Below are 21668 nucleotides of genomic sequence, written 5' to 3'. Positions count from 1 at the left end.
CACCCTGATATAGGTGCGCTCATCAGAGGTGAAAACCGATTGGTCGTAGGTGACTTTAATGTGCATCACGATCTTTGGCATTCAAGCCTGCCAAATGATCGTAGGGGACAGCAATTGGCAGCACTGTGAACGACGAAGCCCCCACCAGGGCTGATGCTATCGCTTACATCAGACCACTTGCTTATTATCGTCTCGATTGAGAGACCTGCCGACTTTGTTTCCGCGAACCACCGGCCCTACTTTAACTTTAAAAAAGCTAATTGGGCCGGCTTGACGGAATTCACTGAGGATACCTTCGCCGCTCTTCACATCCCCACCGATGTGCGCGCATTCCCCAAAGTGCTTACAGCCGCTGCGGCTCGCTTCATCCCAGCTGGAAGTTTTAAGGACATCCGTCCTCATTTCCCAGCCGAAGCTGCCAGCTTGGCAAACGAGCGTGACCACCTACGCCAGGCCGATCCCGGGGATCCCTGCATAAGGGATCTCAATTTGGAGATCCGGCAACTAGTAGACTAACACAAGCGGACTAAATGGGTTGAGCATCTGAAGACCTGTAACCTCACCTCTGAGGTGAATAAGCTCTGGTCCACCGTTAGGTCCCTGTCGAACCCGACGAAGCACAACGACAAGGTGGACATCACCTTCAACGGTTGTACTTCGTCGGACCCGAAAAGATGCGCGAGCTATTTTAGCCGGCTTTTTATACTGCATCCTCCGGCCGACAAATCCAAACGTCGCGCTACCAGAAGGCTGCACAAACTGACGAACGACAGTGCGCCACTTACTTTCTCCGGTGATGAGGTTCAGGGGGCCATCAACAAATCGAAAACATCCAAAGCCATTAGCCCTGACGGACTAAACGCGCTGACGCTGAAACACCTGGAACCTTTGGGAGTAGGATTTCTCACAAGGATCTTCAATCTGTCCCTGGCCACTCTTATCATCCCTGACAAGTGGAAAGCAGGGAGAGTGGTCCCACTACTGAAACCTGGGAAACCCGCCAACCAAGGGGAATCTTATCGTCCGATAACTCTCCTTTCCCCAGTAGTGAAGACACTTGAAGCCCTCCTAATCCCACTCTTCACGAAACACCTGGCCCCAGCCCCACATCAGTACGGCTTCCGACGAGTGCATAGCACCACCACCGCACTCACCGCCATAAACGCCCAAATAAACCGCGGGCTTAACCAAAACCGCCCCTGCGAGAGGACTGTCCTAGTAGCGTTGGACCTGAAGAAGGCTTTCGACACAGTCGACACTCCCGCCAGGGCTGAAGAGGTGGTCCGCAAACTATCTAAGCGGTCGTCACTCGTCAGTGACTTTTCGAGATCAAACATCAAAGCAAAGGAAGATAAAGCAAGGTGTACCGGAGGGTGGTGTCCTTTCTCCCTTGCTGTTCAACTTCTATATCTCGAAGCTCCCCCAACCACCAGCGGGAGTTTCCCTGGTCTCATACGCTGACGACTGGACGATAATGGCGTCGGGCAATGACATCGATGGCCTGTGTTCCAAAGTGAACAACTACCTCACCGACCTTTCTCGCTTTTTCACTGCGAAGAATCTCCAACTTTCCCCCACTAAATCCACGGCGACCCTCTTCACCACCTGGACAAAGGAGGTCAAACTGTCCCTTAAGGTAAAAGTCGATGCCACACCAATACCGACAGTAAACAACCCCAAAATTTTGGGTGTAACCTTTGACAGTTTGCTCTCCTTCTCAGCGCACACAACCGCAATTGCCACTAAAGTCCAAAACCGCAACAAGGTCCTCAAATCGCTTGCCGGCAGCACTTGGGGCAAAGACAAAGAACTGTTGCTATCGACATTTAAGGCAATTGGTCGGCCAGTTCTAAACTATGCAGCGCCTGTCTGGTCGCTTGGAACTAGTGACACGCAGTGGACAAAGCTTCAGACATGCCAAAATACTGCCATTCGGACAGCGACCGGTTGCGTCCTGATGTCCCCGGTTCAACACCTACACAACGAGGCACAAATGCTCCCAGTAATGGAGCATAACAAACTGCTCAGCAAGCAGTTCCTGCTGGGATGTTACCGCAGGTTTCACCCCTGCAGACACCTGCTTGAGCCTGAGCCGCCTCCCAGGCACGTCAGGAGACATCTCTTAGACTACGCTGACGAAATCCAGGACAAAACTGACCGCAATCTACTGGACCTGACAGTATTTAGACTGTCAATAAACGACATTCACCGGGAGACCGTCACCATCTTCTTAAGCTCCCGTCCTGTGAATGCCGTAATCGGAGTCCAACCACCACCTACAGCAGATGAAGAGCTCCAGCTTCCTCGTGAGACTCGTGTAACACTGGCACAATTACGTTCTGGATATCGTAGCAGGTTAAACTCCTACCTATCCAGAATCGACCCCAACATACCAAATATATGTTCGGCATGTGAAGGCACCCCGCACGACACTAACCACCTTTTCACATGCCCCCTAAAACCGACTCATCTAACACCCCTCTCCCTCTGGGAGATGGGTCATCCCATCGAAATAGAATGTTTCCTGGACCTACCCCTAGATTAGCTAGATGAAGATGACAGGTGATATACCCGACACTGGCGGGGCTACTATTACTGTTAACAAACAAAGGCGAAGTAGTGTTTAAGCTTCGAACACAACAAGTTGCGATCCACTGAGTCAAATGCTTTTGAAAACAAAGAAGTATCAAGCCACATTGTCAAAACTAATTCTAATATCGTCCAGTATTTTAACCATTGCTGCCGAGCAACTATGATTTTGTTTGAAGCCAGAGAGTAAATGATTACCTTGCACAAAAGAAGAAACGCTGGAAAAAATGAACTGGTGCCTCTTTTTAATTTTTTTTTTTTAACTTAAATATAATCTGCAATCATTTCTCACTGATAGTTCAAAACATGCAATACCTAGTAATATTTGAAGCTACGCCAGCACTGATTTTACCCGAGTCAAGTTCAAGTTAAATCGTACTAAGACGCACCTCGTCCGACATCGAGAAATAAAGGTAGGCAAAGATTCTAACGTATGTAAAGAGCGCAAAGCAAACCAGATAAACGCCTTCCATACAGATTTTAAACGACTAATATAAATTTTGTGATTAGGCCTCCAAATGAAAAAGCATACTCCAATATCAAACGACTACAGGCCGAATACAAGAATCGTAGAGTATACGGAATTGAGATGAACTTTTGTGACTAACACAAGCAAGCTTTGCGATAGACTTAGAAATAGCATAATTAATATGTACGACAAAACTAAATATGGAATAAAAAAATTTTTTTATTTTTTTACTATACACATGCAGATGAAATACGATATTGGATTTTGAAGTCTAGACATATTTGGTTGGTCACATGTCTTAATGTTAAGAGTTAATCAAATTTTCATGAATAATAGGAACAACTTTTCAAGCTTAGCCTGGAGTATGCTCACGACATTTTTTACTTTTATTTAATACAAAATAAAATTTACTAAAAATCAAACAAAAATTTGTGCTTGTAGTGTGTGAATGGCTTTTTCAGTAGTTTTGGTGTGTTTTGAAATCCAAAAGTTGGCAGCACTAACTATAGAGGTGTCAACAGGCCGGTGTTTATTTTTTATGTTGCATAAAAGTAATAAAAGCAATAAAATGTTTACGTGCTCGGCACGAATGTCAGGACTTCTGAAAAATTGTGCATATAACTTGGCAACAACTCGTCACTTAAATGTGCTTGGTATCGAGACTTCATGTGATGATACAGGCATTGCGCTGGTCAACGAGAAGGGCGATGTCCTCGGTAATGTCTTGCACTCACAGCAGAAATTCCATACAAGGTGAGTATCTGATGAGTAAAAATCAGCTATATGGCCTACCGATAAACTCGTAAAATTAATATTAATATCCAAATCCTCTAATTCGTCGAAGATACGGTGGTATCATTCCCCCGCGCGCCCAGGACTTGCATCGCGCAAAGATCGTTGAAATTTTTGAGCGCTGCATGAAAGAAGCGAAAATGTTACCCAGTCAGTTGGATGCCATTGGCATAACAACAAGGCCAGGTTAGCAGCAATCAACCTCTTATGGCTTTCTAAAACTAATATAATTTTTCATATACAGGACTTCCATTAAGCTTGCTTGTTGGGACGCGCTTCGCTAAACATATCGCACGCAAATATAACAAGCCACTGGTGCCAGTGCATCATATGGAAGCACATGCTTTGCAGGCGCGCATGGAGCAAAATATACCATATCCCTTTTTATGCCTCCTCATCAGCGGCGGTCACAGTCAATTGGTTTATGTGCGCAGTGCTATACAATTCGCTCTACTCGGCGAATCGATCGACGACGCACCCGGTGAAGCCTTCGATAAAATAGCACGCCGACTACGTTTGCATCTCTTGCCTAAGTATCAACATTGGAATGGTGGTCAAGCGGTGGAGGATGCAGCAAAAAGTGCGCAGAATCCAGCTGCCTTCGAATTTCCTCTGCCGCTTGCGCGCGAACGTAACTGCAACTTCAGTTTTGCAGGTATTAAAAATAATTCATTTCGTAATATACGCGCTGCGGAGGGTCGAGAAGGTGAGCGTTAAAAATGGTTACGTTTACTTCATGTTGGGCGGTCGTTTCAAGTGATATACACTTAGGCCGCCTGACAAATTAGGAATGTCAATTAACAGCTTGCCATTTCCTAGCAGGCACTCCACCAGACGGCATCATTCGTAACTACCACGACTTCTGCTCTGGCCTGCTGGCGGCAGTAAGCCGCCATTTAATGAATCGCACGCAGCGCGCACTCGAATACACCTTATCGTGGTTTGGAGAAGGGCCGCGTTCATTAGTTGTATCAGGTGGTGTGGCTAATAATGACTACATTTTTAATGATCTCGCACATTTAGCTGAACATTACGACTTTAAAACGTACCGGCCATCGAAGAAGTATTGTTCGGACAATGGTGTTATGATTGCATGGAATGCCGTCGAGCAAATAGCGGAAAATCCCAGCTGCTTGCGTTGGGATTATGATGCCGTACACATACGTGGAAAGGCAAAATTAGGCGAGTGCATGTTGGACGCAGTAGCACAAGCGAAAATCAAATGCAAATGGGTGCAAGCATCCAAATGGCGGGCGCGGGCTGGTGTGCAAGCGATGCAATAAAATTTATATTTATAACTTGATCAATGATTGGTGGCAGAATAACCGCAATCCACATTCAGGGGAGGTGTTTATTTGTATATTAAGTGCGCGTTTACCCTGATTTTCAGCTAAACTAAGTTTAAACGAGTGATCGGGTAGTTTTAATCTTAGTTTAAATACTCACCTCACGTGAGGCTACTTTTACGTAGTCTACACTAAAAAAAACAAAAATGCTTTAGTTTTAAGTTGTAATTTTATTGTTTTTGTTACAATTTTTATTTTAATATCTGAAATCAATATTTATAATGTCTATAACTAAAGTAATGTAAAAATTGATAATGTATGTATATAAAAATATTAAAAATGCATCATTAGTTCATTTTGTAATGCCGAACTACAATCATTTTTTGTTTAATTTTTATTGTAAGTATTTTTTGTGGTTACTTTTAATTTTATTTTATATTTTTTAACGCTTATGTTTGTGTGTGTGTTTGTCAATCGCGTCCTCCTTGCTTTGAAATATCAAATTTAAATTGAAAGTTGCAGTAACTTGCATATTTGTATTATTACTTTGCTGTTTTTTGTTTTTGTTTTTGCTCTAATTAATTCATTGTATTTACTTTTGCATTTATAGCGTATACATACATATTTTTGTATTTTATAATTTTTATTTCATCATATATTTTTGATGTATTAGAAAAATTGCGATACGAACGCCTGAATTATACAATGCCATTCTTCAATAATTATTATTGTTGTTTTTTAGAAGAAACGCTATTTATTGCTATTTGTGTGTATGTTTATTTCCATGTGTTCATTTTACATTATAGACAACCCCTTTCCTTCCTAACACAATTCAACTCTTTCGACGCTAACCATACATTTTTTGTTATTGTATTTTTTTACTTTTCGCCATTACCACCACACTACATTACTGTTTACACACTTCAATCAAGTGTTGACTCGACTCGACAAACTTTTACAAATTTAGTTTGATTTTCTGGGCATAGAAAGAAATCATACGCGGCTGCAAGCTTATTTTGTTGTTATTGTGGATTTTCTTGCTATTTAATGCCATTTATAGTATATAAATACATAAAATTATAAGAATTTGCACTTCCTTTTCTTGGATGGTTCTGGTGGCTCCAACGCTGCTAAGATGGCCTCATCGAAAACATTCTTCAAACCTTTCTGTATAATAAAACTTAATGAAATATTTCACTTTCAAATAATTCAAAATGCAACTAACCTGTGTTAAAGCGGAGCATTCCACATATTTAACCGCTTTCAATTCCTTGGCTAGTTTTTCACCCTGTTCCATGGTTATGGGCTTTTGTTTATTTTTGGCCAATTTCTCCAAAGTGCTGCTCTCGTCACGCAAATCGATTTGTGTGCCAACCAAAAGGAAAGGCGTCTTCTGACAATGGTGCGTGATTTCTGGTACCCACTTAGTTCATACATACAAATTAGTTTTATGCTACTATATTTATTGTTTTATTCAGCCACTTACCTTCTCTTTCACGTTCTCAAATGAACTGGGACTGACCACTGAGAAGCACACGAGAAAGACGTCTGTTTGTGGGTAGGACAGCGGACGTAGACGATCATAATCCTCCTGACCGGCTGTATCGAAAAGGCCCAGAGTGTAGGGTTCACCGCCGATCATCACAGTCACGGCATAATTATCGAATACGGTGGGCACATACTCCGACGGGAATTTATTGGTCGTGTAGGAGATCAGTAGACAAGTCTTACCCACGGCACCATCACCGACTACAACGCACTTAATGGTCTGCATAGTTGTTTATACGTCTGTTTGCGTTCAAGCGCCGCTTTCGCCTAATATGGGTCTGCAAGAAAAACGTTTTCTATAGAATTGTATAATATTTAAAAAATGGTCAAAACCAAAGTAAGGTAATTTTCTAATTTTTCAATTTATTTTCGTATCAAATCCCTGTTGTCGTAAGTTTTTTTTTATTTTTAATATTTGACAGCGACACAAAACTACAGTGAATTAGATGAGGGCGCAACGGAACACTACACCTTTTCCAACTGTATTTCATAAAATCGCAAATGTTTTTCCGAAAAGCTCAATTGAATTTCAGTTGAGTTGAGTTTTTCTGAACTACATTTGGAAAAGGTAAGAGGTGGCAGACTTCTCTACATTTAACGCGTTCATGAATATCAACCAGTTGTCAAGTCTCTTCAGATCCCTCCTTCTTCGAGATTGAACCGTTTATTTCTGGGAAGTGCGGCGGAGGCTACACGCTTGTTGCGTTATCTTTAGAAGAGGTTGTTGTTTAAACAGCATAAACATTCCCTCTACATGCACGGGGAATGCTGCCGGAGTAACAATCCTTGGCCGGATATAAATCCGAGTCGTTCCGGTAACGTAAAACCGACAGTCGTGGGAACGACAGCCTAAAGACAGATCTAAATCCTTTCCTAGCCAAATAGCGGATTTAGTTTGAGAATTAACTTTATCGCTGCCGTCCAACATGTGAACATTTAGCCCTTAATGCCTGCAAACGCTGAGGGTTGCAAATTAATAGAGTAGAGATCTCTTGCTATCAAGCTGCAGCCAGCGGAATTGTTTGACATGGACTTGGTTGCCTCGTTGTATTTTTTCAATAGAGGTTTAGCATCTAAGATGAGAACTGGATACTTACTTTCGCTTACTACGAGCCCTGCCCAGAGATACTGCTTTAATGTTGAGACTAATCTCGGCTCACCATATTTTCGTCGGTTTTACGGTACTTCGCATTAAGTAAAAAATATTACTCACAAATCTCTCTATCGCTATTATGAACATCTTCGACCTGAATTTCATGCCGACGTTGTCGAAGGTCTTCAAGAGTTCAACCGCAACTGCCTTGTCACAGTGCCCACTTTGGTTGTTGTTGTTGTACGTGCATAATCATTTTAAATGATTGGTTGGGAAATCCTGCTGAAATGACCGTCCTTGGCCGGATATTAATCCGGAAATTAAGTTTTTCCTTTTACGTATAACCGACTGTCGTGGGAACGGCCAACTTTGGTTTAGACCGGCGCTGATCGCAAATAATAGCTAATGCTAATGTCGTTCTAGGTATAAGGTTGCATCTAGACGCAATTTACGATTGCGCTACTATGTGTCGCGACGCGATATAAAAAGGAAATGAACTGTTTTTTTGTTTGTTGCGAACATCTTTGGATACATATTTGACTTTGATCAAATAAGCCTACCCAATTGAAAGAAACGTAAGTTTCTTTATGGCTCATCTTTCATTACAAATATTTAACGTTGTGTTTCTTCCCTTCGCTAAGTCCGCAGCCAATTACGTAGCATTAGAAAATGTAAAAAGTAGGTAGGTATCAGTGTCAGGCAATTCGAATTAACATCAGGCAAACTTAATTGAAGATAACGTTGTTGAACACCGCTCTACCAATTGCCATTTGCTTCATTCCACTGTTCGCCGTCCAGCGTTAAATGTATAAATACATTAATTTATGTCGAATATGCACATAGTGTGCATACGAGGGTTGCTATTTATATTTTCGGGCCTTGGATACTTATGATGCTGTCAGGCGCCATTTGATGTTTGTCAATATTTCACTATAAATGGACTCGGAACGTCTTGATCTATAAGCCCTATTAGTGTTGCTTAGTGGCTTTAAAAATTCATCTCGGCAAAAATGGAATTAAACCGTGAACATTTTCGTCGGTACATTTTTAACAAACTTCGACGTAGATTAACAAGCTAAGAACGCATTGACGAACTATAATTATTACACGGCGATTAAAATTTAGTGCGATGAATTTTTTCGTGGTCGCTATTCGGTCACCGATCAATTCCGGGAAGGTCGTCCAAAATCAGTTATTGTGCCAGGAAACACCGATGCAGCACAGGAAATGATTGAGTGACCATGTGCACGTCACATACCGTAAGATTGAGACATCCTTGGGCATTAGTATGACAAGCATTAATAAGATTTTGAATGCTTACTTTGTGGTAAAACATGTGGTCGCCTTGAATATAACACAATTTAAAAAAAAACCTGTAAAAAAACGGCTGGACAACGAATGCGAAATGCTATTGAACATCAATTTCTACGCCAGAAATGATAATAGCAACCCTCGGAAATATATGCCTGTCTTTCTTTCTTTTAGCTTCCCTCGCTCTTCTTCTTTGCCTAAATGCTTGTAATAATTTATGCGAAGAATTTTTTATACACTCACATTAGTGAATACTGCCTTGTGACACCAGTGTTAGCGGGTGAGTGTGTATTATTATTATTATTTAGTGACTGGTATGAATACCAGTACTAAAATTATATTTGAGCATTGGCTGCAGAGGCCATCAGCTCTGTGTCGTCTGTGGGTGTCTAGATTATTTGTTATATTGTAATTTCGATAGTTTTAATAAATTTGCTTATTTTTTCGATGTTTGAGTGACTGGGAATGGCGAGGATGTCGCTTATTTGTTCTGAGTTCAGAATTTCTTTTCTTGCGTTGGCGTGATTTGGACATTTGTTGAGGATGTGGTCCAATGTTTGGTTTGTGTTGCAGGTTGTACAGGTAGGGTGATTTTCTTTTTTTAAGATATGTTCATGGGTCTGTGTTGTATGGCCTAGGCGAAGGCGGGAAAAAATTCGGGTTTTAAATCCGTGTATATTTGTTGGGTAGAGTGGAGGGTTTCCATTCTTATTAATATTGGAATAGTGTTCATGCTTGTAGTTTTTTAATGACTGCCGCTGTTTGTGTATTATGCATGTATTTATGTCGTTTTATATCGAGTCTTTCTGTTTTTGGGCTGATTATAATTGGGGCATTGCAAGCGAATTTCGCTGCATTATCGGCATAAGTGTTTCCCTCGATACCTGTGTGTCCTGGGACTCACAGTAGTTTTAGTAGTTTACTGTTTTTTATTAGCAAATCCCTTATTTGATTAACAGTTTCCCATTTGTTGCAAGTGGGATTACTAGCCGCTTGGATGACTGACAAACTGTCGGAGCATATTATGGTTTTCGTCTTTTTCTGGATAGAAGAGTAAGGGAACATGGCTTTTAAACTTAAAAATATGACATCTTCGGATGTTACGCTGTATGCAACATTGTCTTCCGTTCTAGATCCGTCAGTAAAGACGATTGACCAGCCGTTATTTTTATGGGTATTGACCTTTTCGAGAAAAAGCTGCTTAAATATTGGATTGGTGGTGTTGTCTTTTTTATGTGTATGAAGTGTGATATCACATGTGTGAGTGCTTAATTTCCAAGGAGGATTATAATAGGAGAGTGTTTGCGGTTTTGTTTCTAAGTTATATCCGCGGGAAACATTAATGATTTTGCGTAGAGCAGGCGTAACGTTGTAACTTCTTTTGGATGGTAGCAGTTTTTTTACGTCATCTTTTATAATTGATGTATTTAAGAAAAGTGTTTTTGGGATAAGTTTAGAGTTGATTTCTTGGATTCGTTCTTCAAGTGTAGGCAAGCCAGATTCAATATGGAGGATTCTTATTGGGGTGGTGCGGAAGGCAAATAGGCTTCCAAGAGTAGTTTTTTGTGAATATGAGTCCTAATATACGGAGTTCTTGGACGTTTTCGATTGGTTGTTGGTTTAGTTTTATTGAGTGGGTGTGATAATCGCTTTTGGTTTTTTTGCATATGTGTAGCCTTTTCCTTTTTTCGAGCGAAGTTTTTGCCCCCGAAGTTATGGTCCAGTCCTCAATTTCTTTCAAAACATCTTCAAGGATTTGATTGGATTCGGAAAATTCCTTCGCTTTGCATAGTATGAAAACGTCGTCGGCGTAAGCACAGTGGTCTACAAGTTTATGTTTTAGAATTATGTTGCTGATTTCGTTAAATGCGATCGAAAAAAGTAAGACCGAGAGTGGTGACCCTTGGGGGATACCGTTCGTTAATGGATGTAGATTGGAATGAATGCCATTTACCTTGACTCGGATTTTTCGGTTTATAAGAAAAGATTTAACGAATTTAAAAATTTTTGGTCCAACCTGCCATTGTCGAAGTTTCTCTAAAATAACATGTGCTCCTATCCTTTTGAAAGCTTTTTCAAAGTCTATTGACAATATAGAGATGTGGTTGTGCGTTGATAAGGACTTTGCCACATGGTAGTCGATGTGCAACAGGGCATCCGTTTCTACGCCAGAAATGATAATAGCAACCCTCGGAAATATATGCCTATCTTTCTTTCTTTTAGCTTCCCTCGCTCTTCTTCTTTGCCTAAATGCTTGTAATAATTTATGCGAAGAATTTTTTATACACTCACATTAGTGAACACTGCCTTGTGACACCAGTGTTAGCGGGTGAGTGTGTATTAACCGTCTACCCATTCATTCGTCAGTTAATCATTAATTCCTGTTTATTGCAAGCAGTGGTACACTAGCCTCTATGCTTATGATCACACAATCGTATTTGTCTACTGTTCCATAAAAAAAATTTATATATAAATGCACGAACTGTTCTGTCAGTCAACAGCCAATTTACATCCATGCACGTAGTATGTAGTGCATATGCGCGTGAGTGTGCGTTTACTTTTAAGCAGCGTTGTAGTCCGTATCTTTTGGAGAACTATGACTCAAGCAACATCGAATTTTGATAAGCGAAAACTCCCGTAGCCAGTAGTTTTCGTTTTCTTCTATGCTGACTATCTGCCACATAAATGTACTTACATATATTTATTGTACTTTATTTCCCTTTCTCCCTCAACTTCCTACGCGACATCTAATAACATAAAGGGAACTTCATTGGCGTCGGTGAAAATGTGCGACGCCGACGGCAAAGTCGACTGCACTGCTGCTTGGTGCAATTTGTTTCTTTTTTATCGTTTGCACATATTTTGATGTACTCCAAAACTAGTTTTGTGGAATTTAGCACAGAACTTTTTTAAGTTTCAAAAACGTGAAAGTAATTAACAAACAAACAAAAATAAAATGCAACAAACAGGAAAAATATTAATTTTTTTGTATTGTGACATAAGTAGACGCATATACAATATAGCTTGTTGTGGGTTTTTGACGCCCTCTTGGGTTTATTTCGTGTCGTATCTCATTGGATGCGGTTCAGAATTGGCCACACTTGGCGATAATGTGACACGCGTGAGTGCGTGTGGTTGTTGCAATTTTTTATCGCATTCCTTCGAGATTGCACTGCTTCGCAGTTGCCCTCGCCGTTCTTCCGCCGCTAACGTCACTGCCAAATATCATTCGTTTGCTCGTACGCAGTCATCGTCATCGCTGTTCTGCACCCTGTGTCATACACAGCACAGTCACTTTTCACTCTTAAGAATTTTCTCTTTCCATTCCATTTTTGTTTTGCAAATTTTCATACGAATTTTATCAAAAATTAACACAATTTCAACGTCCACATAACATGTACACCTTGAGATTTTAAAATTTCACTATTTTTTGTTAATTTACTTACATATTTTTGTTAAAATCACTATTTTTTAGCTGGGGCTGGGCTCTATGAAATAATTTCCTCCACTTCTTATTCACGTCTCCTTCCACACACTGCTTCCTCTTCTTTGTTCTCCTATGCTAAGACACAGTGTCGCTTTGACTTCTCAGCAGAATTGATTCACAGAAAGTACCTCAAACTACTTATGATCCACATTTAAAAGTTTTGATAGTGCATTTTAGTACTTAATTTAATACTTGATATTATTAAAGTTCACCAAGTTTGTTCTAAAAACTGAAGCAGATATTCTTCTTATATTATAAATTAAAAGCTTTGCGAAGCAAATATGATTTATTTTACTTTTTTTCATTGTATTATCTAGCTTGAAAAGTTATATCGTATAATATATAAAAACAAAAGAAAAAATATTTATTTATTCTTGTGTAAATATTTTTTCCCAAGTCATCGCGGAGTTCCCAAAACTCGTTTTATGCAACCCTTCGATTATCCGTACGCGGTGAACACAGCCAATCAACCAATCCCTCATTATACAACGATTCGCAATTACTACAAAAAAAAAAGAAAACGTAAATACGGAGTACTTCAGGGAAAAATAAAAATAATTTTCACAAAATGTCAGGTTTAATCGACAAAAGGTAAATAAATTTCAATAATGTAGTGAAACTCATATACATTTTCCTTTTTGTGCAGAAAAAGAAGTCGGGAAGATGACATCTGTGATTCAACGCCACTGTCCAAACGGATCAATCAGCTGCATTTGACAAATTTGGATGAGCCCCAGCAGGCATTACAACAACTGCATTTTAATGACCACACAAAACAAGTTAATTTAGCTCAGGTATACAACAGTAACCACATCTGTACCAGTGCTTTAAATATGCATTTGCATAATAAACATGATATGACTGCTGCTGAGCATCATCAGCAACAACAAATACACTTGCAACATCCTTATGCACCAGACCTGAACGAAGCTGAGAATCCATTCTATTATATTAAGAATAAGTTATTGTATGAATTGCATTTGGAACGTCTTAAGAGGTGTGTTGTATAGAGCGAAAATAAGAGAGATAAGGTGGCAATTGCAACAGAAAATGTTCATATGAACAAAGCAAATTGCAGCAGTAAACAAAAGCAAGCTTATACAAGCTAAGGCATCTATTTCTGATGATAACTAATTTTAGGATGTAAGATAACAAATAGTATAACTAAATGGATAAACGCTAAGTGATGTTTTTGTTTTTTGATTTTTTTTCGTTTGTGCTATTATCAAGTAATTTGAAAGATTTTTTCGGATTAACATAAACATAACAATTTAATGCATCTGAAGTCTGGCTGGATAGTGAAAGTAAAGATTAGATTTTTTTAAGTGATTGTAAACATCAATTATTGAAAATAATCTTAAGCTATTATAAAAGCCAAATACTATTTGCTTGTAAAAGTCGTCTTGAAAAGCAATAAATTATTTTTGTTTGTGAACTCCTGAAACGCGGAGGTATATTCAGTGCGCGCGTATTTGTCTGTTATTTATGCCAAGAATGATTTTATGCTCCTTTCATACAACAACAATTTGTTGCTTCGCTTTTGGGCCGATTGACAGTTCGCTCTCACTTCATTTAATTTATTTTTGATTGTTTGCACATTTGTTGATCACGCTGTAACACAAAGATGAAATTTTATAATAAAAAGGGTATACAAATTATAATTAAACCATAAAAGTGATTAGTGGTTGACAGCTGTCGTATAGCGAGCGTAATGTAAATTTATGTGCCTTAAAAAGTGTCAAATAAGCTATGAGGATTTAATAAAAAATCTCAACCAAACGGTTTTTTTTGTTTTTCGAAAAATATGTAGCAACAAATTGGGTAGCATAACAAAACAAAAACAAGTTTCTGTCAACTAAGTAATAACAGCAACTTCAAAACATAATAAACTAATGTCTGCACAATAATGAGTCCATTTCGGTCGAAGAAAAATCGCTCATTGCCAGTGAAGGTAGTAACCTTCGATTCAGAATTAGAATTCAATTTGGGGCATCGGGAGAGTGGACAAGAACTATTTGATTTGGTGTGCCGCACTATAGGTTTACGTGAATCATGGTACTTCGGTTTGCAATACGTGGATGCACGCGGACATGTCTCCTGGCTGAAGATGGACAAAAAAGTGAAAGATCAACGCATACAACTACAAACGAATGGTTTTTTCGTTTTCAACTTTTATGCCAAGTACTTTCCGGAAAATGTTAGTGAAGAGCTGATACAAGAAATCACACAGCATTTGTTTTTCTTACAAGTGAAGCAGAGTATCCTCTCCATGGATATATATTGCCGACCGGAGGCATCAGTATTGCTGGCGTCGTATGCAGTTCACGTGCAGTATGGTCCATACGACTATGAAACCTATAAAGATGGCATGCTAGCGAGCGCAGACCTACTCCCGAAAAAAGTAACAGACCAGTATCAAATGACGCCAGAGATGTGGGAGGAACGGATAAAAACTTGGTGAGCCGAATTCAAATAAGAATTGTTGGTCCCATTGATTACACAAATAATTTTTATTTCGTTTTTTCTATATTTGTTCTTAGGTACATGGATCATGAGCCGATGACTCGTGATGAGGTTGAAATGGAATACTTGAAGATCGCACAAGATTTAGATATGTATGGTGTAAATTATTTTCCTATTACCGTAAGTAGATTTCAGCTGTTTTGAAGTTTGGATGAAGTCGAGTGTATACTTCTTTTTCACAGAATAAAAATAAAACCAAATTATGGCTGGGCGTTACCGCTATCGGTCTCAATATTTATGAAGAAAATAATAAACTCTCGCCGCGTACAACGTTCCAGTGGAATGAGATAAGACATGTTAGCTTCGATGATAAAAAATTTACTATTCGATTGGTAGATACGAAAGTGTCAAATTTTATTTTCTACTCACAAGATTTACATATCAATAAAATGGTAAATGTAGATATTAGTTAATAAATTAGTTTGCTTAATATAATGAAAAGTACATTAGATTTTAGACTTGTGTAAAGGTAATCACGATCTGTATATGCGACGCCGCAAGCCCGACACCATGGAAATACAACAAATGAAAGCACAAGCAAAGGAAGAGAAACAGAGGCGCCAGCAGGAACGGGCAAAGTTTTTGCGTGAGAAAAAGTTGCGCGAAAAAGCGGAACGTGATCGCTACGATCTGCAAAAGCGTTACGAGCATCTTCAGGAGGAGATGCGAATGGCTAATGATGCGCTGGTTAGTAAGATGCTTGATTAAATATATTTGGTAGTAATAATATATTAAATAATTATATTTTCCAACATTTTCTGCAACAATAGCGGCGTTCCGAAGAAACCAAGGAACTCTATTTTGAAAAGAGCCGCGTGAATGAGGAGCAAATGCAATTGACAGAATGTAAAGCACATCACTTCAAAACGGAAATGGATCGATTACGTGAGCGACAAATGAAAATCGAACATGAAAAAATGGATTTGGAGAAAAAAATACGCGATGCCGACTTTTATGTGCATCAGTTGACATTGGAAAAAGATAAGCGTGAGGCGGAAGCGGAAAAACTGAAAAAAGAGCTTCAGTGCGCACAATTGGCGGAGCGCGAAGCCACCGCACGTCTACTTAATTTCATCAATCATGGTCGCAAAACATCCACCGACAGTTTGGTGGCCATCTCAGGGAATAATGTGGTCGTTTCGGCTACAAATACGGCCATTAGTACACCATCATTAACCACCAGCAATTCAACCATAGATATCGAAACGGTAGGTGGCGTCGAACTAACTACATCGAATCATGATCTTGTCGCTAACTCAAATGACAACTCCTCCGATGTAATTGACGACTTTGAAACAAAAGAATTCATACTTACTGATGCTGAGATGGAACAGATCACAAATAGTCGGCTTGAATATTTAAAGAAATCCAAGCAGATGGAAAATCAGTTACAGACGTTGCGGTCACAAATTGAGTTGTTGAAAATCGAAGAAAATCAAAGTAATTTAGATATTTTAAGTGATGCATTGATTAAAGCGGGTGAAACTAAATACTCAACATTGAAGAAATTGAAGTCGGGCTCTACTAAGGCACGAGTCGCTTTCTTTGAGGAATTGTAGTTGGTTAGTGGTAGAGAGGTGCAAGCAAATATAATGCTTAAAATGGAGGTTTGCCAATTAGATTTTAGTTATAGGATTTAATACTAACAAAGTGACATGTATACCTATTCGATTTATACAGATTAAGATTGGAGTGTTTTAAAATAAAACGAAATGTTGCAGATGAACACACAAATGCGTGGTTTGGTAGATGTCTAACTATTTAAGGATAAAATGTTTTTTCATAATTCCACTTCTTAAGTGGACAAATTTTAACTCTGCTATTTAAAATTTAAATTGGCCCGCGTAGCGTAGTCTACAAACGTGGCTGTTACTGAGATAAATGATTCAACTTGGCTCATTTGCTGTGGAAGTATAAGATAGGACCGAAAATCAATATTGTATTTTTTCTTTTTGTGCTTACATCATTTTATTTCAGTTTTAATACATTTTTACTTTGTAATTTTTATTTTAATTTTTTTCTCATTTTATTTTGTTTTTTGGTTTTACATTTGCTTACTTGTTGGCAAAGCAACTCTGCATAGCCACTTATTCACATTGAACACACCAAACGAATAAGAGTTTCCCGCTTTAAAACAACATGGGAAAGTGAACAGGACGATCAGTAGAGATTTATTACATTTTATTTTTGTGTTTAAAAAACGATTCAAAGAAAGAAATCAAATCCAATAGAAATACTAAAAATCAATTAGACTACATTTTAAAAATACAACCGTTTGCTAATTTAAATCGGCGAAGTATGTAGTGCCCAAAGTACTGATCGCGAGCACCTGGCGACGGTTCGACAGATTTTAACACACACAAAAAAAAATTAGTGTACACAAATAAAACAATTTATAATGTTTATACAAGAGCTTAGACAGGATTTCTACAATCGACTGGTGGGCAAACGCTTGCTTATAATCGTCAATTATGATATTGATGCGATATGTGCGAGCAAGATTTTACAGTCTCTCTTCAAGTATGACCACATGCTGTATTCGGTGGTCCCAATAATGGGTTTGGCTGGTCTGCAACGTGCATACAACGAGCACCAAGGCGATGTCAAGTTTGTATTGCTCGTTAATTGTGGCGGTTGTGTAGATATTGTTGAATTGCTGCAGCCCGAAGAGGATGTAACGTTTTTTATTTGCGATGCTCATCGGCCGTTAGATGTGTGCAACATTTACAGTGACCGGCAGGTGAGCTAGGAAATTTATATTATACAATTTTAAGGGATATCTGCTTAAACAAGGAAATTATCTTATACAGGTTTGTATATTAGGCGATCCAGCACTGGAAGAAAATATACCCGCGTTCGAGTCGATATTCTGCGAGTCGGATGACTCGGATAGTGAACACGAGCCAGATGACAATGGTGGTAACGATAGCGGTACAGGCGGCTCCGGTGAAGAAGATAGCGAAAGAGTAGATCGACCACCCGCTCAAAAGTTAAGTCGCCTCGAGCGGCATGAAAAACGCGTTTTAAAGCAACGTCAACGCCGCACCTGGGAGAATGAACGTGATCGCATTATGTTTGAATACACACAATACAGTTTTTATGGACGCTCTACTGCGCTAACCATATTCGAATTGGCCTGGAAATTGTCAAAGGATAATATGGATTTGTTATGGTGGGCCATAGTTGGTCTTACCGAGCAGCTAATATTGGGTAAAGTCGAGAGTAGCGTTTACACGTTGGAAATTGAAAACGTGCAGTCGCATGTATCGCGTCTAACTAATAAAACCAACGATCAGAGCAATATGAGTGCGTCGAAAATCAATTTTGAAAATGATCTGCATTTAGTGCTATATCGCCATTGGAGTGTGGTGGAGTCGATGCGGTATTTAATGGTTTTGTAAAACTCGTTGGCAATTCGTAATTACTTTTCATTTCTAGCTACTCGATGTATTGTGCATGTAAATTAAGATTGTGGACATTGCGTGGCGAGAAACGTTTACATGAGCTACTTGTTGAAATGGGTTTGCCGTTAGTGCAAGCGAGACAGTTGTTCAACTCAATGGATTTGGTGCTGCGTCAGGAGTTCTACAAAATGTTGGAGAAATTGGCGGAAAAGTATGACATTCCGGACATAGTTTATGGTTCGTTTACATTGAATTATGGCTACCGCAATCGATATGCCGCCGCCGATTACGTTTACGGCATGCTAGCTATTTTAGAGTCAGTGAAAAAAGACAAAACACCAGAGGATTGCTTCTTGGAAGCGTTGGATAGTCTGTCGCGCAATCATCGCAACATTATGTTGGAAGGAATTGAAAATGCCAAACTGTTGCTTTCATCCATTTTCAAACAAGTACAAAGCAGCTTGGAAGCACATCAAGTGCTCTCAACAGGCACATTCTTATATTATATTTTAAACGAAGAAAATGCTTATTTCTCTTATCCGTATGGCTTAATTTTGTTGGCCAAGTTTATGCTAAACGGGCACGTGGCCGTGTCGCGTAGTCGTCAGGCGCCGGATTTGCCGCTAATCGCCAGCTGCCCGGTGGATGTGGAGCGTGGACTCTGCTTACTAGTAGGCATTCCACCTATACGTGAGGCTTCACCAAAAAATTTCTTTGGCAAAGCGTTCGAGCAGGCGGCTAGTAAATGTAATGCGGTGATTTTACAGGATTTTTTCGAAACTTCGCTGATACAAATTAGACAAAGTGATATGGCGAAATTTTTAGATGCGCTCACTGTACTTTTGGCTTAATAAGCATTGATTTAGCATAGGTAATAGGAAATGACGTAAATTAGAAGTTATAGAGATGTTTTATTTGTAAGAGATGTAAGCGTTATTTAACCCTTATGACCTGATAAGATTGTTAGTTTTAGATGTATTTTAATATTTGTAAGCAATACCGCAACGAAAACTTTTTATGATTGATTTTGCAGTTACTGTTGAGAAATTCGAGAGACAAACAGAACAAAAATTGCGTATTGAACCAAACGAAATGTAATGAGTATTTATTTTAATGCAAATTTATATGATTTACATATCGCATTTACAAAACGTCCGTTAAGATGATAGCAAAATAAAAAAATACTAAAAAGCTTAAGATATAATACAGACAAACCTAACGATGTTTTATAAATTACTTTTTAACTCTCTGAGGATAAATAATTTTGTGAAGGTTTATATTTGTAGGCATATAATTTCATTTATGTGCAACAAATTTATAAAAAGCCTTGAACACATCATACTATAGCTGCGTTAAAACTAACCGTTAGCTTTGTTTCAAGTACTCAGCCTTATCTTGGACTTCCTCAACTTTTCTACTGGCATTGATGATACGCGCCGAACCCAAGCATGAAGTTTCACTATAAAACACCGCATACTGTCCTGGTGTAAGCGCCCGTAATGACTTATCTAGAGTGACTGTGACACATGAAGTGTCTTTGAGACATTTTTTAACCGCACAGCCAACCAATGGTTTTGTGTGCTGGAAACGAAAGCGGCACCGCAGTTTCCGTGATGCGCTATCATCGCCAATACCAGTAAGAGGATCATTGCACAGCCAGTTCGGTGTATCCGCATAAATAACATCACTAAATAGTTCTGGGTGCTCATGGCCGGAAGCCACATATATGGTATTGCTGGTGACTTCTTTTCGTGCCACAAAGTATGGACGTAGGAAGGAGGCAAGCCGGCAACGTTGTCCAATTGTCCATTCATGTATGCCATTGTGTGTGCCCACAATTTGACCGGTGTCAATATCGACAAAATGACCAGGACGCGGGTGAATATACTGTAATAGTGGCTAATTAACTTGGCTTAAAAACAGTATTTCATTATTTACCTGCTTTATGAACTGTTTAAAATCACGATTACCTACAAAACAAATGCCTGTACTTTCCTTTTTGTGTGCCAAACGTTCTAGGCCAAATTTACACGCTAAAGCTTTAACATCGTTTTTCAGTGAATCACCCAACGGAAACATGGTGCGACTGAGCGCATGACGCTGTATACCGGAGAGGAAAAAGGTTTGATCCTTAAACGTATCGCGTGGTAGCAGTAGGTGTACATCTGTAAGTAAGTAATATTATAATAATAAACTCCTAGTATGAGTAGCCCATTTACTGCTGCAGCATACCACCATTAGCATTATAATGCTCTAAAAAGTTTCCAAAACTGGTTTTCGCATAATGACCCGTGGCGATTGCATCACATTTTAATTGTTCTCTGGCATATTTATAGAATAAATCAAATTTGATGTATTTATTACAAAGTATGTCCGGATTTGGTGTGAGTCCATTTTGATAATCATCCAGGAAACCGCTAATGACCAAAAATAAAATTAGTCTAGAACTAAAATTTATCGAGTTGCGCAACTGTCTCACCTGAACACCGAATTCCAATAGTCCTTCACGTAGTTCACTACACGCAATTCAATGTTAAGTTTTTGGCACGTATATTCCGCATCACGATAATCTTGCTCACCGCTGCAAGCACCCGTTTCGTCAAATTCGTCCCAGTTTTTCATGAATACACCGACAACATTGTAGCCTTTAGCCAAGTCAAGATAATGCATATAACATCGGAAATGTATTATAGTAATTTAAGCACTAACCTTTTTGTTTGAGTATAAGCGCCGAAATGGCGCTATCTACACCGCCGGATATGCCAATCACAATATTACGGAACATCCTAATAACTGCTGCTCCTGTAACATTTCAACATAACAGCTGTTGTTTGTTTACTATTGGGCGGTACTGCATACATCAAGGCGAATTCATGGAAGGTGACTTCGGTAGAGTAACAGCAATATTTACGTGTATTTTGGTTTGGCAATTTGGTGATTTGAATGTTAAAGTTTCAAAGAGAATGTAAACAAACAAGGCAACAACAAAGAAGCAAAGCACTTTGACATTCAAATCGCCAAATCGCAAGAAAAAGAAATCAGCCTCTATTAAGAACTCATCTTATGTGGATTCGCCTTGACATAGCTGCAGAACGAATCACCAAGATTGCAAATGGCAGATTGGTTTGTTTGGTACTAGACAATTTAACTGTTTTTAATAAAAATA

General features: G+C 39.2%; 6 protein-coding genes across 8 annotated transcripts; 4 read left to right on the top strand and 2 right to left on the bottom strand.

Annotated features, from left to right (window-relative positions):
• Window positions 1-3585: 3585 nt before the first annotated feature.
• LOC129237011 (probable tRNA N6-adenosine threonylcarbamoyltransferase, mitochondrial) lies at window positions 3586-5448 on the top strand. Of its 2 annotated transcripts, none has more exons than XM_054871364.1 (4): window positions 3586-3811; window positions 3903-4036; window positions 4095-4556; window positions 4673-5448. In XM_054871364.1, the coding sequence occupies exons 1-4, from the start codon at window positions 3597-3599 to the stop codon at window positions 5131-5133; spliced, it is 1272 nt and encodes a 423-aa protein (XP_054727339.1). In that variant the 5' UTR covers window positions 3586-3596; the 3' UTR covers window positions 5134-5448. The 2 variants fall into 2 exon arrangements, with proteins under 2 accessions (XP_054727339.1, XP_054727338.1); XM_054871363.1 differs by having other exon boundaries at window positions 4670-5448.
• Window positions 5347-12654, bottom strand: LOC129237013 (cdc42 homolog). 2 transcript variants are annotated; one of them, XM_054871366.1, is made up of 4 exons: window positions 12535-12654; window positions 6623-6962; window positions 6362-6559; window positions 5347-6303 (listed from the first exon to the last, which is right to left on the bottom strand). In XM_054871366.1, the coding sequence occupies exons 2-4, from the start codon at window positions 6908-6910 to the stop codon at window positions 6214-6216; spliced, it is 576 nt and encodes a 191-aa protein (XP_054727341.1). In that variant the 5' UTR covers window positions 6911-6962; window positions 12535-12654; the 3' UTR covers window positions 5347-6213. The 2 variants fall into 2 exon arrangements, with proteins under 2 accessions (XP_054727341.1, XP_054727342.1); XM_054871367.1 differs by lacking the exon at window positions 12535-12654 and adding an exon at window positions 11784-11904.
• A 391-nt stretch (window positions 12655-13045) lies between these two features.
• On the top strand, window positions 13046-14019 carry LOC129237014 (uncharacterized). The gene is made up of 2 exons (XM_054871368.1): window positions 13046-13166; window positions 13222-14019. The coding sequence occupies exons 1-2, from the start codon at window positions 13144-13146 to the stop codon at window positions 13583-13585; spliced, it is 387 nt and encodes a 128-aa protein (XP_054727343.1). The 5' UTR covers window positions 13046-13143; the 3' UTR covers window positions 13586-14019.
• Window positions 14020-14178: 159 nt separating this feature from the next.
• Window positions 14179-16832, top strand: LOC129237008 (moesin/ezrin/radixin homolog 2). Its single transcript, XM_054871360.1, has 5 exons — window positions 14179-15032; window positions 15116-15218; window positions 15281-15490; window positions 15549-15785; window positions 15869-16832. The coding sequence occupies exons 1-5, from the start codon at window positions 14482-14484 to the stop codon at window positions 16655-16657; spliced, it is 1890 nt and encodes a 629-aa protein (XP_054727335.1). The 5' UTR covers window positions 14179-14481; the 3' UTR covers window positions 16658-16832.
• Window positions 16833-17233: 401 nt separating this feature from the next.
• LOC129237009 (cell division control protein 45 homolog) lies at window positions 17234-19716 on the top strand. Its single transcript, XM_054871361.1, has 3 exons — window positions 17234-17838; window positions 17909-18480; window positions 18537-19716. The coding sequence occupies exons 1-3, from the start codon at window positions 17497-17499 to the stop codon at window positions 19351-19353; spliced, it is 1731 nt and encodes a 576-aa protein (XP_054727336.1). The 5' UTR covers window positions 17234-17496; the 3' UTR covers window positions 19354-19716.
• Window positions 19717-21333, bottom strand: LOC129237012 (mitochondrial tRNA-specific 2-thiouridylase 1). Its single transcript, XM_054871365.1, has 5 exons — window positions 21212-21333; window positions 20982-21147; window positions 20735-20919; window positions 20441-20667; window positions 19717-20389 (listed from the first exon to the last, which is right to left on the bottom strand). Exons 1-5 carry the CDS (start codon window positions 21285-21287, stop codon window positions 19868-19870), a joined length of 1176 nt encoding a protein of 391 aa, XP_054727340.1. The 5' UTR covers window positions 21288-21333; the 3' UTR covers window positions 19717-19867.
• Between the last annotated feature and the right edge of the window lie 335 nt (window positions 21334-21668).

This window comes from Anastrepha obliqua, chromosome 2 (assembly GCF_027943255.1).
Source record: "Anastrepha obliqua isolate idAnaObli1 chromosome 2, idAnaObli1_1.0, whole genome shotgun sequence".
Taxonomy (NCBI): domain Eukaryota; kingdom Metazoa; phylum Arthropoda; class Insecta; order Diptera; family Tephritidae; genus Anastrepha; species Anastrepha obliqua.
The sequence above is the reverse complement of the archived record's forward strand: the minus strand, read 5'-3'. Positions and strand labels throughout refer to the sequence as shown.

Coding starts and splice junctions, on each gene's coding strand:
- LOC129237011 (XM_054871363.1), top strand. CDS start 3,597: ATGTTGCATAAAAGTAATAAAAGCAATAAAATGTTTACGTGCTCGGCA. Junction 4,037..4,094: donor TGGCATAACAACAAGGCCAG/GTTAGCAGCAAT, acceptor TTTCATATACAG/GACTTCCATTAAGCTTGCTT. Junction 4,557..4,669: donor CGCTGCGGAGGGTCGAGAAG/GTGAGCGTTAAA, acceptor GCCATTTCCTAG/CAGGCACTCCACCAGACGGC.
- LOC129237013 (XM_054871366.1), bottom strand. CDS start 6,910: ATGCAGACCATTAAGTGCGTTGTAGTCGGTGATGGTGCCGTGGGTAAG. Junction 6,560..6,622: donor TTGAGAACGTGAAAGAGAAG/GTAAGTGGCTGA, acceptor GTATGAACTAAG/TGGGTACCAGAAATCACGCA. Junction 6,304..6,361: donor AATGCTCCGCTTTAACACAG/GTTAGTTGCATT, acceptor TTTATTATACAG/AAAGGTTTGAAGAATGTTTT.
- LOC129237014 (XM_054871368.1), top strand. CDS start 13,144: ATGTCAGGTTTAATCGACAAAAG. Junction 13,167..13,221: donor TCAGGTTTAATCGACAAAAG/GTAAATAAATTT, acceptor CTTTTTGTGCAG/AAAAAGAAGTCGGGAAGATG.
- LOC129237008 (XM_054871360.1), top strand. CDS start 14,482: ATGAGTCCATTTCGGTCGAAGAAAAATCGCTCATTGCCAGTGAAGGTA. Junction 15,033..15,115: donor GAGGAACGGATAAAAACTTG/GTGAGCCGAATT, acceptor ATTTGTTCTTAG/GTACATGGATCATGAGCCGA. Junction 15,219..15,280: donor TAAATTATTTTCCTATTACC/GTAAGTAGATTT, acceptor TCTTTTTCACAG/AATAAAAATAAAACCAAATT.
- LOC129237009 (XM_054871361.1), top strand. CDS start 17,497: ATGTTTATACAAGAGCTTAGACAGGATTTCTACAATCGACTGGTGGGC. Junction 17,839..17,908: donor ACATTTACAGTGACCGGCAG/GTGAGCTAGGAA, acceptor TATCTTATACAG/GTTTGTATATTAGGCGATCC. Junction 18,481..18,536: donor AGTGTGGTGGAGTCGATGCG/GTATTTAATGGT, acceptor TTTCATTTCTAG/CTACTCGATGTATTGTGCAT.
- LOC129237012 (XM_054871365.1), bottom strand. CDS start 21,287: ATGTTCCGTAATATTGTGATTGGCATATCCGGCGGTGTAGATAGCGCC. Junction 21,148..21,211: donor GCTTATACTCAAACAAAAAG/GTTAGTGCTTAA, acceptor ACTTGGCTAAAG/GCTACAATGTTGTCGGTGTA. Junction 20,390..20,440: donor TTAAACAGTTCATAAAGCAG/GTAAATAATGAA, acceptor CCACTATTACAG/TATATTCACCCGCGTCCTGG.